The following is a 17,604-nucleotide window of genomic DNA, read 5'->3' on the forward strand; positions in this document are numbered from 1 at the left end:
TTATACATTCTATTAGATATGGATTATGTCTCAAGATGGATTGAGGCTGTGGTTCTATCAAAATGCAATGCTCAAAGTGTTGCTAATTTTTTAAGGAAAAATATCTTTAGCAGATTTTGGTATGCCTAAGTTGATCATTAGTAATAAGGAAGTCACTTCATAAATAGAAAAATTGAGGCATTAATTTCTATATATGGAATTAAACAACAGTTTGCCACAACATACCATCCGCAGACTAGTGGTCTAGCAGAGGTGTTCAATCAAGAGATTAAAATGAACTTAGAAAAAATTGTTAAACCTAATGGAAAAGATTAGTCTATGAAGCTGGATGATGCATTATGGGACTACAAAATTGCATGTAAGGCATCAATATGTATGTCACCATATAGGCTTATATTTAGAAAAAATCTTGCACTTATCAGTGGAATTAGAACATAAAGCTTATTGCACGATAAAAGAATTTAATTATAATATGAAAGATTATGGTGAGAAGAGACTACAAAAATTAAGTGAACTTGAAGAAATTAGGCAAGAATCTTATCAAAATGCCAAGAACTATAAAGAAAAAATGAAAAGTGGCATAATCAGAAGATTCTTCAAAAGGATTTTGAACCTGGACAAAAAGTTTTGTTATTTAATTCTCGATTAAAATTATTTCAAAAAAAAACTTAAGTCAAGGTGACCAGGACCATTTTTTGTAGTAAAAGTTTATCCTTTTGGAGTCATAGATATAAAAGATCCTAAAAGTGGGAGAAAATTTAAACTAAATTGACAAAGAATTAAACCCCAATTAGGAGTGGAAAGACTGCTTTTGAATGAGGTTTTGATGTTGAATTATCTCAAGTAATATCTCAAATCATCGGACAAAGAACGTTAAACTAAGCGCTTTTTGGGAGACAACCCATGTTGTATGGTGCAATTGTGTTTCTGTGTTGTTTTGTGGTTTGCTTGAATTTGAATATTTTGTGTATATTTGTGCTTGTGTGTGTTATGTGAGATAGTGAATCCTTAGTCTTCTCGTTATGACTGGATTTTAGCTTTGTTGTTGAAGGTAGTAGGATTAATGTTATCCTCTACACCTTAATTCTTAATCAAGTATAGGTCTATCCGGAGTCCTGTTTAATTTAGTCTTAGGATGGGTCCATCTCAATTCTCTTACTTATTTGATCTTGTTTCATTAAGTAAGGTACCATAAACCAGCTTGATAAGTAGCACGAGGATGTCCTTACACTATTTATATTCAGATAGAGTTTGCATGCATTAGAGATAAGGTGAGGCCTAAGGTTGGCAACACATCAGCTAATAAAATAGGGTAATATTTTCCACCTGGTCAGCCCTAATGCACCCAGTATATCAGTGAAGTGATTCTGTTAGAAATTGGAAGTAAAGAAGGGAAATGTTATGAGAAGGGGGATGAGTGATCTTCATTTATCATCTATCTAAGATTTAGTGTTTAAACTTATTTTGGAAAGGAGTAAATATTACAAATTATATGACCATAACCAAATTTGGGGCTTGCACACTGAAGCTAAAGACCCTAGCATCAAAAGGATTAAAGTTGAACTGGAGCCTAGGCACTGGTTATTGGGTGTCATGGCCCCTGACAGAAAAGCAAGGCCATGGCGTTATAATCACGGCGCCTAGGCGCCATTCCATCTTGGGCAATAAATCGCCTAAACTAGCTCAGTTTCGGTCATTTTTGTGACTTCCTCCTCCCCGTCTCCCCTTCAGCATTTGAGGGCGACACCTAGGTATTTCCCAATCTGTGGATTAGAACTTGATTCGTGAAGCTTTGAGGGGTAGAAATCACTTATTTGAGGTAAATCCCACCTCCTGAGCTTAGAGTTTTCTTCTTTCATCGAAAGTTTTTGAGATTATTGGAAATTTGGAGATTTTTGGGTAAACTTTGATTTAGCCCATAACTTTCATATTGTGTGCATTGTTAACCTCACTTTTGGTTGAGGTTTAGTTTTTCCTCTTTAGTAGCCTAGGGTCTAGCCATAGAATTTTCCTATTGACATTCCTAGAAACCTAGAAAAGGAACCCTCATCATTAGAAACTCTAAACTCCTCCTTGCTCAACTTGAAGTTTCACATATTGGTCATAACCTCTAGCACTTAGTAATTGGGGTCAGTATGGAGATCTAAAGGAGGGTCCACATAGGACTACTTGACCTTAGGGCTGACCCTGGGTGTTGGTTTGGAGCTAGTTCACTCACTTACACTCACTACCACCTATATTACTTGCAGCCCTAAACCCAAAATTGTTGACTTAGATCCCTTGATCTTTTGGGAGACTCATGTAGTTGGTCCCCTAGACCCACTGGGGCCCTAGGCTAGGGTTACTGGCCCTAGGCTAGGGTTTAGCTAAGACCAGTACATAGAGGACCCAAATGGTGATTTCATAGGTTTATAGCTCATATAAGATGGTTGACACCTCAATTCTACCAAAATATCAAACTTAGCCTTTTGCCCCCAAATCTACCCAATTTACCAAATTGCCCTTGAAACTCTAAAATTCCCAATTTCACCCAAAATACCCAAAATTATTCAAAAATCAATTATTCAAAAATCATCTCATTATTCAAAAATCATCTCAAACCATTTGAAATTACCAAAATTGCCTAAAACAACCCAAAAATTCCAAAATAACAAAAATACCCTTGGTAGCCCAAACTTTCCTAAAACCCTCAAAATCATTTCAAATGTCCCTAAAACCAATTTGGACCCCTCAATTAAACCCAATTTGACCATATGATCCCCAAATTACCTTTAAAGACCCAATTTCCCCAAGTTCACTTCAAATGTCCATCAATTTGGCCCCAATTCTCCCCAATTTTAATTCTAAACTCAAATTCATCTTTCATATGATCAATTCAAACCCATGCTTTGAGCTCAATTTTGATCTAATTTAACCTACTCAATTTGCCCTAATTTGAATCCTAAACTCTTCATAACAATCCTACACATCAAATTGGACCTTAAATTGCCTTTGTTCAAGCCTCAATTTCCCTCAATTTCTACCCACATTCAAAATCCTCAAATTTGCCCCAAATTGGTTATGTCCCCAAATTCCACCAAATTGATGTCCCCAAATTCTTATGTCCCCAAATTCCACCAAATTGAATGCTCTAACCCCAAAATTGACACCTAATTGATGTTGAGAACTCTTCATGACATTCCTATAGACCATGTCCAACCATCAATTTGGACCTAACCCAACCTTAGCCCAACCTAGACCAAAGTTTAACCCAACACCTGGTGTGATTTTGGTGTACTTTTGGCAGAGTTTCCCCAATTCCCAACCCTGAGCTTCACCAGGCAGCTATGGCTATAAATGGAGCTCTCCACTGCCAAAGGAGGGAGTACATGAAACCTTGGGGAAACTCTGCCAAAATCACATCAGAGCCTTTGCAAACCATCCCAAGTGCAATCCCCTTGCTTAACAATTCCCAATCCCCAATTCCCAACCCTTAAAAAGTTATATGCTTAAAGGCTCTTTCAATTTTTTGAAAATTTTACTTCATGGAGATTTCCTTTATATATATATATCGAATTTGTGTCAAATTCTGACAGTAATACATTCGATAATGTTTTACACATTTTAATACTTTTCGATGCTAAATAATTCCCGACAAATATGGTCGACACAATACAATGCAAATTTGTGTCTGCCAAATGTGGACAAAGTCTGTGGTTGAGATTTACTTCTACTTGAGATGCATCAAATCCAGTTAACGTCTGAAGCTGTCGAAAACAATGAACATTAGACACTATCAACGCTAATTGTATTTCCGGCCTCCGGCCTCAATATTTGTGTGGACAAAAGTTCTAATGCAAATTTGACACTAAAACTATTTTTTATGAATTTTCTCTATTTTAACATTAGATTTGTCTAATCCTAATGTGCAAAATCCACTCTTTAATGATAATATGTAAAACTTTTGTATTGTTTCTTATATCTATCATCTTAATTTTGACCACTTTATAATGTATTCTTATATTCAGTGGGCATTATTTATAACCAAATATATATCATTTATTTTTGTCACCTATCTCTCGATATAAGCTTCCAATTTACACAGATGGTCAGCCTAAGTTACTGCATATCCATTGATCATCATTATTTGTCATTCAGTGTTACCATCCCTACTTCTTTAACCCTACTGATGATTGACACCCATCATCCCTCAACTTCGTCTAATTCTTTCACATAATATATTTTTGTATAATTTGAACTTATTCTCCAACTTTCTCAAAAATAAAAATCTCTAATATATAACATATTATATTTATAATGGTAGTAAAAATAAAATTTATCCATACATAGAAAGTTGCCATAGAAATATAAACAATATCAAAGAAGAATATTATCATCTGTTGCCCAATGGGTGCGCAGAGGTTTAGCATCAAGATCTTTGAGAAAGGAGCATTTTGTTCATTAATTGAAGACTTCATCACCGGTTTTTTCATTGCATTCTAGTGATCGACAATCTAACCCTTGGCTTTGGTTAGGGGTGTAAACGAGCCGAACACGTGTGAGCCATGCTCAGCTCCTGTTTAGCTCGTTTATATTTCGAGCTCAAAAAATGTGTTCGCGTTCGGCTCGTTTACTTAACGAGCCGAAGCAAACGAGCCGAACACGAGCTGTTCACGAACAAAGAGTCATTTAACAACCCTAATCATGTAACGATAAGACAATAAGCGTTTGAGCAAGATTTAAAAATTATTAATTATATTAAAACATCATTTGAATCTAATTTAATAATTTTTTTTCTATTTTCTTAATTAATATTTTAATTGATTATAAATCTTTGCAGCCTTGTAGTCTATTAGATTTATATATATATATATACACGAACGAACAGATCTTAGTTCGTGTTCGGCTCGTTAACTTATTGAACGAAATTAACGAGCCAAACACGAGCTTCTCAATGAGCCAAACACGAGTTGTTCGCGAACAACGAGCTGTTTTGACAGCCCTAGCTTTGGTGATCGATGGGACTAGCCTAAGAGTGAAGCCTTCTACTCAACTTTCAATCAAGTAAAAATGAGATATGGTCTATTCATTGTTGATAATGAAAATAATATTGGATTATTTTAAATAACGTCCAAAGTAATCCTCTCAAAAACTTGTTAAAAAAAAAACTCAAAATCTAAAATTTTTCTTATTATAATCTTTAAATACTCTAGTCACCCCTATATTCTTACAATCATGGTTCATTAGTTGTTTAAATTATCAGTTAATGTCACTCATCTAATCTCAAAGTTAGTCACCAAAGTCTATAACCAACGACTCTAAACCTAAAATATCATATGCACATTTATCTGATAATGTTTACTAATAATCAAAGTCCCTTGTCACCATCTTATAACAACTTTCAATGGTTGGGCTTGACCTTCAGCCTTATAAAAGGAAAAAAAACAGCATTCCTTATCAGTAAACTTTGTTAATTATATGAACTTTATCCATACACGATACATTTTCATAGAAATTCATTCAGTTGTGAAGAATAATGCTGAAAACAGAGAGCTTTCCCTCCATCTATTAGCATTTGAAAATATTATCCTGAACTGCTGTTCTAACAGTTGTATTATTGAAAAGAATATTACATTTGTGCTATGACACATTTTACTGTAATTACTTTTTATGTTGATCGTGATGAAAATTTACAATAATCATCTCAATTTCAGACATTTAGAAAGAAAAGTAGTTCTGCAGCTAGCTCTGATTTTAATACTGCACAAATTAGTAGACAGTTGTCCTTTATAGTTAATCTTATCTTTCACCTTTTTTTCATGAAGCGCCGATTAAACAAATTTCAAATGACCCGACTGTCACCTCTCAAAAGAGCCCTTATGGGTGGTGGGCAACCCAGGACTTAAATATTGCTTGCTTTTTGGCCCTACACCGCCGATGTGGGACTATTTGTCTGTGACACGACGCCCTTCAACGCTGTTCCACAAATTTGCGGTGGCTCTGCTGACTGGAAATTTATTTAAGACTGTTTAGTTAATTAATTAATTAAATCTGAATATTTTTATCAATATTTAATTATTAAATGAACACATATGAATAGAATAGATTGGTTAAGAAATTTGATTAAAGTTGAATATTAACTTAAATTTTAATATAAAAATATAACTTTAATTAAATAAAATATGAGTTAAACCTAATTTAAGATAAGTTACTTTCTTTATTTTTGTGTGCCGGTAAATTCAAAGTGGTAGAATCATGTATAACTATTAGTGTTGTGCAAAAATTCAGCATACACACAGATGAAAGGAAATTGGCAGAGGACATAGTAGGGGTTTTTGTATATGAAAAAGAGGAGTTTTTATATGAAAATTCTGAACGGAAAAAGGCGACGTGGTTTGATTTAGTTGAAATGATTCTAATATATTGGCGTTACTTTGTCCTTGAATAGATAAAAACAATAATACATGATTAGGGTGTGTCTTTCTCTAGGGAAGTGACGTCTGATGACGACGGTCTGACAATGGTGGTTTGATGGTGGTGGAGCTCGACTACTGCGGTTATGCGGTTGTAGAGCTCAACGGCGGTAGTAGAGCTTGAAGACGACGATCCACCACCGACTGTGACAGTCTGACGGTAGTGGAGCTCTACAGTGCTGGTCTGGCGGCGATGGATCTTGAAAATTGGGGTCTCAAAATGATGAAGCTTGATGGTAACGTTCCGACAGTTAAGGAGTTTGATGGGGATTGTCGGACTTTGATAGTTCGGCGACAATGGAGCTCAATAAAAGCCGTCTGTGGTGGTAGATTTTTATAGAGATGGAGCTCGATGGAAGCTTTTGTCGGTGGTCTAGCAGTGATGGAGTTTGAAGGAGCTCGACGGCGGTGGTCCGACGGTTGTGGTGCTTCATGGCAATGACAGGGTACTAGTGGTTTGGTGGAAGTGGAATTTGATAACAGTGGTCTGGGGGTGGTGGAACCTAACGACAGTGGTCTGAGGGTAGTGGAACTTAACGACGGTGTCAAATGGCGGTGGAGCTTGATACACTAAAATAATATGTTGTTTTAAGTATATATTTTATACTTATTTTTTGTGATATTGCACTTTAAAGAATATTTTTTTCATGTTTTTGTTGCAGATATATCAATTTTAGGTATTTGGAGCAAAAGTTGCAAAAAAAACGAAATTTAAAGCCAAAACAACAAATTTTGAGATTCTGACGCCTAAAGTATCATTTTACAGATAGTTGACGCCTGAAGCGTAATTTTACAAAGAGCTAGCACCTGAAGCGCCAAATTTGGCGCCTGAAGCGCCAAATTTGGCGACTGCAGCGCCAAATGAAGCGCCAAAAGCGCCAAATTTGGCGCCTGAAGCACCAAAATGTAGAAGAACGCGTTTTTAAGAAGGTTGGCACCTGAAGCGCTAGAACCAGCGTCAGAGGCGCCAAAGATGACTTTTGCGAATTAAGGCGGTTCAGGACAAATTATGAACGAATTTCGAAGGGGCAACTTGTTTTAAACGCCCCATGGTGTGATTCAATGCATCTAGACACTTTGGAAGGTTCTTTTATGAAGTGATATGTCTCATGGATCAATAGACATGTCTTTTGAAATTCAAAAGAGTTGACTTTTGAATAAAATTTTGGAGGAAATTTTGAATTCTTTTTGAAGGGAGGCATCCTCTAATAAAAGAGAGGGAAGTGGAGGGCATCAAAAGGGAGGGCAGAAGAGAGGCGTGAGAGTAAGAGGAAGGCTTTAGTGAAGAGAGGATTTTCTTCTAGAGTTGTAAGAGGAGAGGGAATGTGAAAAATTTCTTCTTCATTACATTTCTAGGAGAGAATTGAGTGTGATTGTAAAGAGAGAAAGTGCTTAAATGGAACTTCTAGGGATTTGCTAGGGATTTGCTACTTCTAGGGATTTGCTTGGGAAGGAGTGTGAGATAAGTTGTGTTTATTTTTTTCTTTATTTTGTAAACTGATTTTTATATATGAAATCCATGTTTTGTCTTATCCTTCTCATGAATTCTGAATAGTCTTCTTTATCATTCTCTCTACTCTGAAATATGATTTTGTAAAGAATTGATTTTATTTTATATGGATTTAAATGTCAAAAATTTGTGATGATTTGAATTTAGATCTTCATTTAATTTTCGATCTGATCAATTGAAATGTTAAAATGTGTTGAGAAACATATGATCTGAAAAGGTTGTGATTTCTACAACATAGTGAGAATCACATTCGATTCCATGAGAGAGGATGTCATCCATGGGGTTGAGTGCAAATAAATAAGGAACTATACTTTGTTGGATGTAGAATTGGAGATTTTGAGATGACAGATTAAAATTCACAATTTGGTCCAGTTGATTGGAAACTAATGCGAGATTTTTAGCCCATAAGCGAGGGAGTAGTGGGAGTTCTGGAGCGGCAGCAGGTATCCTCCCAACCTAACCACAAAATTAGGGACCAAACTCTGGATTAGTCAATGTTCTTTATGCACTTGGAAGAGGGTAAGGAATATGATTGTTCATGTTTGGTACAAAACAATTTTATATATTTTCAAATGATTTTAATTTCTTCATAATTCATATTCTCATTGTAAAGAGGAATGATGTTTTCTTAAATTTGAACTCTCTATCACAAAAACTTTATTTAGTTTTCGTAAGTTTACTTTTGAAAGTTTAGCAATTACACCTCACTCGTGAGGCAACCAAGCACTCATGCGAAAGATAAGCACAAACAACACTGGATATGACATGCAAAATGGTATGCTCATTCAAATGACATGCTCAAAGCACTGCAATATAATATGTCTATGACACTTCTAGGTGGTGCATTAGGAATAGGTAGCATGACACTTACTATGAACATTTATGCACCAGGGAGGTCTTGTATGTTGGTGAAACCCTCACATGATAGTGCACATGTCTAACCATTTACATATGGGGACATATGTACACGAGAGACACCAAGAGTGCAAGTGTAGGTGTTCAAAGAGGCACTACACACATGTCAAATGCTAACAATAACAATCACGTCAAAAAATGATTTTAACATGCAATGAATAAGCATCAAGAAAAAAATAGATTTTTATGTACTTGAAAGCATGAGCAAATGATCAAAATTAAAACATGCAAAAAAATGAGGCCAACCACATTTGGCGATGAATCAACCCTTCCTAACGACCTCTCATAGGTTCTAGGCTTGTACTGGAAAGTGATACCAACATGTTATTACGTGAGAGATGTACCAACTTGAAACGTCTTTGATTGCTCGACTAAATTGAAGGATTTTAATTATGGGGAAAATTTTCATAGTATAGGGAACAAAGAAATCAACAAGATCTTCGTTCACTAGACTCAAATAGATTCTATTCTTTTCATCAAGAAGAACAGAATCGCCCATACGACCACGAGATTACTGGAATCCTAATCACTAGGTTTAAGGACTATGAGTTTTAAGGAAAAAACCACTCATTGGTTTCAAGGAAATCAAAGGAAAACACCTTAACCTAGTGATTGCTCTAAAATCAGCTTAAAATAACTCCTATAGCATCAACCTAAAAGGCCCACTTGGAAAGAAAATGAACTTTTGAAGAATTTCTCACCCAAGTGATGTTTGAGGTCACGTTCTATTTGCCTACTCCAAGTTGATCCCTCTTTAGGATGACCATGGGCTGACATACCTCACAAAGCATACCAAGAAAGAGAGTGAGAGCAGGAGGTATAAAAGTATGTGCAATAAATAATTATAACATACAAGAATATGACTAAAATGTATGTGCAGTAAATGATTATAACATACAAGAATATGACTAAAATGTAATCTTTGTCAGAGGGGTTGTTCGAATCGAGGAATGTCTAAATTTACCTCTCAAAGAATTAAAAAAATTTGTATTATAATTTGTATTAGAAGGGATCACAACAAATTATCAGCTTATTTTCCAAATTCTTTCAAATCAAAAAAGATCCACACTTGTTTATGTCAATGGATCAACATCCTTGCTTCGAAGAGAAATCCCAACAATTAGTAGCAGAGGGCTTTCAAATCACAAAAGAACCACACTCGTTTGTATCTATGAGTCAGCATTCTTGCATATTGTAATGAATTTAGAGTAGAAATTTGTTTAGATTCAACCTCACTCCATCTGTCTCCATGATTACAGGTAGGAGCAGTGTGAAAAGAGAAGAAGGATGAGTGCTTTAGACCTCTGTCTACCGAAGGCAAGGAGTTCCGGTGAGGTGGAGTCTTGTCGAGAGCTTAAGGGGGCCGAGCGTCTAGGACATCTAGCTTGTAAGGAAAGGGGGGCTAGTTGTGAAGGAGAAGGCCCAAGCGCGGCGTCTCCGATGGAGGGGGCTTGAGGGCTTGGGATCGGGCAAACTCGGGAGGGGTGTAAACGAATCGAACACGAACGAACAAAACTTGTGTTCGTGTTCGATTCAATTGAAATTTAATTTGTTTGAAATAAGCTCGTGTTCGAAATTGTTCATGAAGTCATTATTCGTGTTTGTTTCTTAACGAACGAGCCGAACACGAGTTGTTCGCGAACGACTAGTCAGTTTGACATCCCTAATATTAATATATTTAAATAATATATTATATTAATAATATAACTTATATTATATAAATATATAATATCTATATTAGTATATTGGTATGATAATTTATTATTATTGTTAACTTATTATAAATTTTAATTTCTAAAATTTATTTTTTTAAAATATCATAAATTGTTTATATATAATTGTTTTAAATTATTTTATATTTCGAACAACAACGATTCGAACACGAACGAACGCTTCACTGTTCGTTTTTGGTTCGTTTAACTAACCGAACGAAAAAAATTTGTTCACGTTCGTCTCTTTTACTTATCGAACGAATCGAACACGAACTCATTGACGAACCGAACACGAACTGTTCACGAACAACAAGCTTTTTTGACAGCCCTAGGTGTGAGCATCTTGGGAGGAAAAATGGGGTTTAAAGCCCTTTTTTGGGCTGTAAGGGGTTTAAGTCTTATATTATAATTTTTTATTATCATTTTTTTTAATATAAACATTTCATTATGTGTGCTCCCCAATTCGTGCACAAAACTCTATCAATATGGTTATCCTACCTAGATAAACTCAACATTCTATAAGCGCTCGCACAGTCTGTTTTACGATCCAAGGTTGTCCGAGTAAATTCATCAACTATTAAGGCAATTTGAGCCCGATTTACATATATCGTGCTAAATGAGGTCCGTTAGTTGGTTCGGTTGAAGACATTTAACAAAAAAATGCTGACCTGCTTTTGCCTAAGTGACAACCAGAGCCCAGCAGACAGAAAACATACATCAATTGATCAAATTCTCTATAGGAAACCTGTCTTTTGGCCAAAGTTGTCTGGCAGAGAAAATGTTGATCGATTTTCATCTAAGTGAAAACCAAAGTCTAGCATATTGACCCTTGTCACATTCCCTTCAATATGCGCTAGAAGGGCTCAGATGAATTTCTTGAGCTACGGGGAATTACACATGTGTGAAGCACGGTCTCAAAGCGTTCAAGCAAACATTCTACAGATATAACATCAAAAAGTGATGTCAATAATGTTGTTAGACAAGAACAACCCAAAAAGGGGAGGCAACTACTGCCTTAACGAAGCTCCAACATTGCCGAGCAACAACCACCCAAAAGGGGAGATAACAACAACCTAAAAGAAACTCCACCATCGTTGGAAAACAAAAACTTAAATGATGAGGCAACAACAACATGAAAGGGACCCAGCACTCTGGAATATAGCTTTCTCCCAAAGAAATTGCCCTATATAAAGACCAAAATACAATACTTTGAGGCCAAATGATAAAACTTTAAAATTTTTAGCTCCAAAACCATCTATGAGCATGGAATGGTGAACACACGTGTACAAGTGTGCTTGCAACATGCATGGAAGCATACACAGTGCTGCTGCATGGGATAAGTTTTTGGCTCATCGGGCCACATTCACCGCCTCACACAATAGTTGCCTTCCATGATTTGTCGCGACCCAATATAATAGCGCAAAACCATTTTCCACCCACGGTGTGAATAGGTCCGACCCGACAACGACCATGCTCTGCAAATAGCTTCGTATTCTTAGCAAGCTTAACAGCTAGTTGTAGCACTCCAAAAACCATGTGCCCACCCCCCACCCCCCGCCCCATGCACCTGATCTCTTCCACACGCTTACCGGTTTATCCCCACAAGCACCATGACATCCCTGCTTGCATTTGTACTCTCTTACGGATCCCATTGCATTATAAATACATCTTGTACAATGGCGTGCACGCACCCATGCATTGTGGATGCTGCTGAAGATGTCTATCACTTCCCTACGACCACTGCCATTGTTGGAGTAATGTTGCTTGACCTCTATGATCATCTTTGAACCACAGATATTTGGCCGACGCCAACCATGACAATGAAAAACTAACAAAACTTTATAAAGTACACTAGACAATTCAAAATGCTTCAATATAAACTTTTGAAATATCTTTTTCTTAAGATGTCACAAACAACATGGCCGAAAAAAGGAGTAGTTGAAGCATCATCCATAATTTTTTATAATTTGGCATGAATCTTGAGGCATTTTTACTAATCAAAATTCTAGATTCAAATCCAAAATCATATGGGGCGACAATTTTAACAAATATAAAGTTAAATTAATTGACTCAATAGGATGAATCTGATGATACAAAAATTGGTTCAATCTAAATCCAATCAAGTTACCATTAAAGCATTTTGGAGGCTTCAGATCATTAATTGAATGATCAAATAAATTTCAAATTTGACATACTTATAGTCAAATTGAGCATCTTGCCAAGAGGAATCCAACGTGCCTAAGATGTCTTAGATATATAGCCATTAATGTCCTAAATACATTAGTAAACCTCCTATGATCAGGGGGTCAATATGAGCTGTCTGATCGGGTAATTACGAGAGTTATTTACCAAAGAACTAAATGTCTTTTCCCAAGGGATAAAAATTGACCACCTCTCTTCACTTGTGAGGGGGAGAATAAGTCAAATACTAGCGACGTTCTAGACTGAAAACCAAATGATAACTTTCAGTCTCTGTAGTCATCGAACACTGTCGACTACCGCCCGCCGGCCACCATCGATGTCTGTCGATCACCTCTGCTCACAACTATCCTTAGACTTTATGATGTAATGACTTATTCCGAATACGAAGAAACAACGTATCCCAAATACGATATAACAATGCATGTAGAATAATGTCGTATTGAAGATCCCTATATAACTCTCGACGACAACTACTTACGATATTTGTATTCAAAATACGATGACTTTTTCCAGACTCCTAAAGTTTTTAATAACATTATATTTGGTGTAAAGTTATGACTCTACTCTCTAAGCTGTGTGCATTCTTTGTAATTACACATTTATAGTAAAATATTCCGACTAAGCTAAGCTCGCGAGTCTTTTCTTTTTCAGATTTTTTCAAATAAAAAATCTAGGTGTTTCCTCCTACTGCTTTCAAATTATTTGTGTATATGTTTGATCATCGTACAACGCTAAAATGTAAAAATTATCACTCTGCTACCGTGAATCTTCTAGCACCCAACAAATATAATTTAATGAAATTGAAACTAAAAAAAATCCAAAATGAATCCATGATTTCAGTTTTTCATGTTATTTCATCCAAATTAAAATCAAGATACCTTTCACGTGAAGGTTTAAGCCTCATTTTTATGCAACTGGTTTCATATCAGAGGATTTACCATCATTGTTGTATAGCGGAAATTTTAATATTTGTTAAGGACTTTTATATGTAAAATTTTAATACTGTTTTTTAAATTAAAGCCATTATTTATCTACATGCATAGAGAGCCAGCTCGAAAAGGCTGAAGGAGCTGCTCGTTTGAAGCTCAACAGTCATAAATTAAACCAAACTTAAATCTTGGCTCTATAAATCTTTGCCTAAAGAGATGTATTTGACTTTTAAACATAAAAATAGTGATATTTGTGGTGTGATGTTAAAGATTTGAGTGGCATGTATGTTAATATGAATGTAAGTTTTTGATATCTAAACATATAAGAATTGTTTGGAAAACATGTAAATGCCGCTAAATTTTAACTAGTCAAAAGGTTTTATTTGCATTCTTATATTTAGGAGACTCCTAAAAGTAAAAACTAACATTTTGAGTTCTTTATATTTTTAATGGCGCCTCATTGTGGTCCAGTTTTTGTTTTTTCTTTTTCTTTTTTGCTATATCCCTCAATCTTACAAGAAATAATTATTATGTCCGGATGTGCCTGATATCTGCACGTCTGGACAACTATTGATAGACCGCCCCATCACCCACAAATCAGATATATGTTGATGTGGCGGCTCGCGAATGACAGTCAAGATATGGGAAGCCTGGAGCTTAGAATTTCTACAATTTTACACATATATAAAAAATCTAATAAATAACATACCATAAACATAAACATGTAAAATGCACAAACTTCATTCCTACATATAACACAGCAACAGAGATCTATTCAAACTTGCAGAAGAATGCTGTACCGTTTGAAAAATACCACGCAGAATCACAGTTCTAGATCAAAGCCATTGTCATGTATTTTACCCGACACATTATTCAGATTGTATTTTAAACCAATATTTTTTAACAGAATATCATTATGCCTTAAGAAATCATTGTTGTAAATCATTTTAGCATTATACTTCAGCTCCAATTTTTTATTAACCACGCCGAGCTTTTACAATACGAAAGAAATAATTCAGCAAATAGCAATGAATTGAACAGCACACAAATAACCCCTTAATCATTTATTTCAAGTTAACCTTTTGATTCAACGCCAATCTAAACAGTTTCCTGTTGACACCAGCAGCCTAAAGCACTGGAACACTCTGTTCGTTCCAGAAGAAATTTCCAGGATCCACCAAACCCTTAACCTTCGCCAACCTCTGAAAATTCCCCTTGAAATACTTCGTCCCCCAAACTTTAGCAGCCGAGTAAGTGGTCCCCTTCACATCCGCATTTCTCCCCAAATCAATATCCTTATAGTTATAATAAGCTGCCCTGGGGTTACTCGACACATATGGCGTCATGAACCGATGTAACTTCCTCATCCATTCCAAATGCCTCTCCGTCACACCTTCCTCCGTCGCAAACCACCTCATAAAATACTGAATGTTATAGATATTCCCATTTCTATGAGGAAAGGCAACAGCATCCTCCTTTATCTCACTCATTCTCCCACCCATTGGGTCAAGTATAAGCACCACAGGTTCATCATTAGCTTCCATCAAAAACTTCCAAATCTCTTCTAACCCGCTTTCTGAAATTGGTTTTTCAACAAAGTCCGAGGCTGCCTTAAAAGAGCCATTAAACTCCGGCTTTCTGTCCAACAGGGTCTCCAATGGCTTCCCTGTCAGACCGTAGAAAAACAGAACTGACTCGAGCCAACTCACTTCAGTGCAATCAGAGGCCATCAAACCAAGCTCTGGAAAACTCTGTTGTGCCAAAGGGAGAAGCTCCTCCTTCCGCCCAAGATAATATGAGTTAAACGTAAGTTGTATTGTTTTGCTCCCATCTGTGTCAGTGCTGGCTTGTGCTATCACGCGGATGAAGAGATTAAGATCAAACTTGTATGCCACTTCTTGCCACCTGGCCAAAACTTTGGTGGCGTTCTGTCTCAATGTTTTGACAACATTGAAGGTTGTAACAATCGGGGGGACGGCTACGAGATTAAGTTTAAAAGCGATGACAACTCCGTATCCCGCAGAACCAGCTCCTCGAATTGCCCAGAAGAGATCTTCTCCCATAGACTTCCGGTCAAGCAAGCGGCCATTTACATCGACGAGCTGTGCGTCAATAATATTGTCTACGGAGGCGCCATACTTCCGTGTTAATGTGCCGATCCCACCACCGCTGAAATGGCCACCTATGCCGATGGTTGGGCAGAGGCCAGCAGGGAACGCTAAGGTTGTGTTATTCTTGGCGATGGTGTAGTAGAGTTCGCCTATGGTTGACCCGGCTTGAACCCAAGCGGTTTTTAATTTTGCATCGATTGATATGGAACGGAGAGCGGAGATGTCGAGGGCTATGAAGGGAGTGGAGTCGGGGCTTTTGAAGGCGGAGTAAGACATGCCTTCGTAGTCATGGCCGCCACTGCGGGTGCGTATGCGGAGGTTAGTTTCGCGTGCGCAGGTCACGGTGGCTTGGACATGGGATGGGGAGGTGGGTGAGACGATGAGGGATGGCGTGTAGGAGTTTGGTGAGATGAGGAAGCGTTGATTTTGGACGGAGGAGAGGAGGACGGAGCTGTATGAGGTGGTGTTAGGAAGGGAGAGGAGGTCAGGGGAATTGGTTTTGTTGGTGAAGCATTGGATGAAGGATTGGATGGGTGTGGTGTTGGTAGAGGAAACCAGAAGGGTGGAGGATAGGAGGAGGAGAACTGCAAGCATGGTTTTGTTTTGGGTAAATATTGATAGCTTCGATGATGCTACATCTCGTGTGCTTATATTCTTGTAATGGCTAGCCGATGCAACACGATTTTCTCGAAATACAGAGGGTTGAATTTGACTAATTCGACGGCATTTTGGATGTCTGACCGGATTCTTTTGATGGGGTGGGTTTGATTTATGAAAGTCAGAGCCGTTATAAATGATGACGGACTAAGTTGAGAAAGGTACGGACAGATTAATCTTTTTTCCAATTGGTAGTTGGAGCCGGCCACTTAAAAAGTAAAAATTATTCCATACATCCTCATCGTAAATCAAGTGATCTACGATCAGGATATATTTCGGTGGAACCCATCTAAATTTTAAAAAAAAAAAAAATTGAAATATATCCTGACCGTAGATCACCGTTATCTACGGTCAGGATCGGACACCGCATGCAGAGATGCATGCGATATTCGTATGCAAGACGCATGCAGAGATCATGCGATATTCGTATGCAAGAATTTCTCTGTTAAAAGAAAATTTTAAGCGGACTAACAAATGCGTTTTATTAAAAAATAATTTTTAAATGAAACGGTCTTATTAGGTGAGTTTTATTTGAAAAAGTATTTTTTGATCAAAATGTCAATTAAAGGAGCGTTCATAATAATTAAAATTTTTAATTCCAAAAACATAATTAAAAAATAGGTAAATTAAGAAAAAAAAAATGTAGGATTGAATTGTGCAGGTATAAATGAAACTAAATTTTGTATGATTAATTTGGTTAAATTTAAAAGTGTGAATTAGACATGTTAATTTCAAGCTACACTCAGATTGAGCATAAGTTTGATGAAGTAATCAACATCAAGGTTACTCGGACTTATATTTACGAGATCGAATCGGCTTGCAAGCGTATGAGATCATACCAACACTGAAATAGAATGAAAAATTATTAGATGAAAGTAAGAAGTCATAAAGTGATATTTATTGATGTTTTTTTCTAAAGGTTTATATTTTTATTAAGCTAATGCATGACCTTGTAGTTTTGTGAGACTGCATGAACTCGTAAAATTAAAATTGAACTTTACTTCAACCTTAATTAAGTAATATAATTTAAGCTTAAACTGAGGGTGACTCGAAATTGACTCGACTATTTTACACTCTTAATTCTAACCAATTTAACTATATGTAATTTAATTTCAT

The 17,604-nt window shown here is 36.5% G+C and overlaps 1 protein-coding gene across 1 annotated transcript; it reads right to left on the reverse strand.

Moving 5' to 3' along the window:
• Nucleotides 1–14,847: 14,847 nt before the first annotated feature.
• LOC110039246 (berberine bridge enzyme-like 23) lies at nucleotides 14,848–16,425 on the reverse strand. Its single transcript, XM_020744242.1, has one exon. It carries the CDS (start codon nucleotides 16,423–16,425, stop codon nucleotides 14,848–14,850), a length of 1,578 nt encoding a protein of 525 aa, XP_020599901.1.
• Between the last annotated feature and the right edge of the window lie 1,179 nt (nucleotides 16,426–17,604).

The sequence above is a fragment of the Phalaenopsis equestris genome, unplaced genomic scaffold (genome assembly GCF_001263595.1).
Source record: "Phalaenopsis equestris unplaced genomic scaffold, ASM126359v1 Scaffold235930, whole genome shotgun sequence".
Lineage (NCBI taxonomy): Eukaryota > Viridiplantae > Streptophyta > Magnoliopsida > Asparagales > Orchidaceae > Phalaenopsis > Phalaenopsis equestris.

Bases quoted from the DNA above. Each gene is read 5' to 3' on its own strand.
- LOC110039246 (XM_020744242.1), bottom strand. From the start codon at position 16,425: ATGCTTGCAGTTCTCCTCCTCCTATCCTCCACCCTTCTGGTTTCCTCT.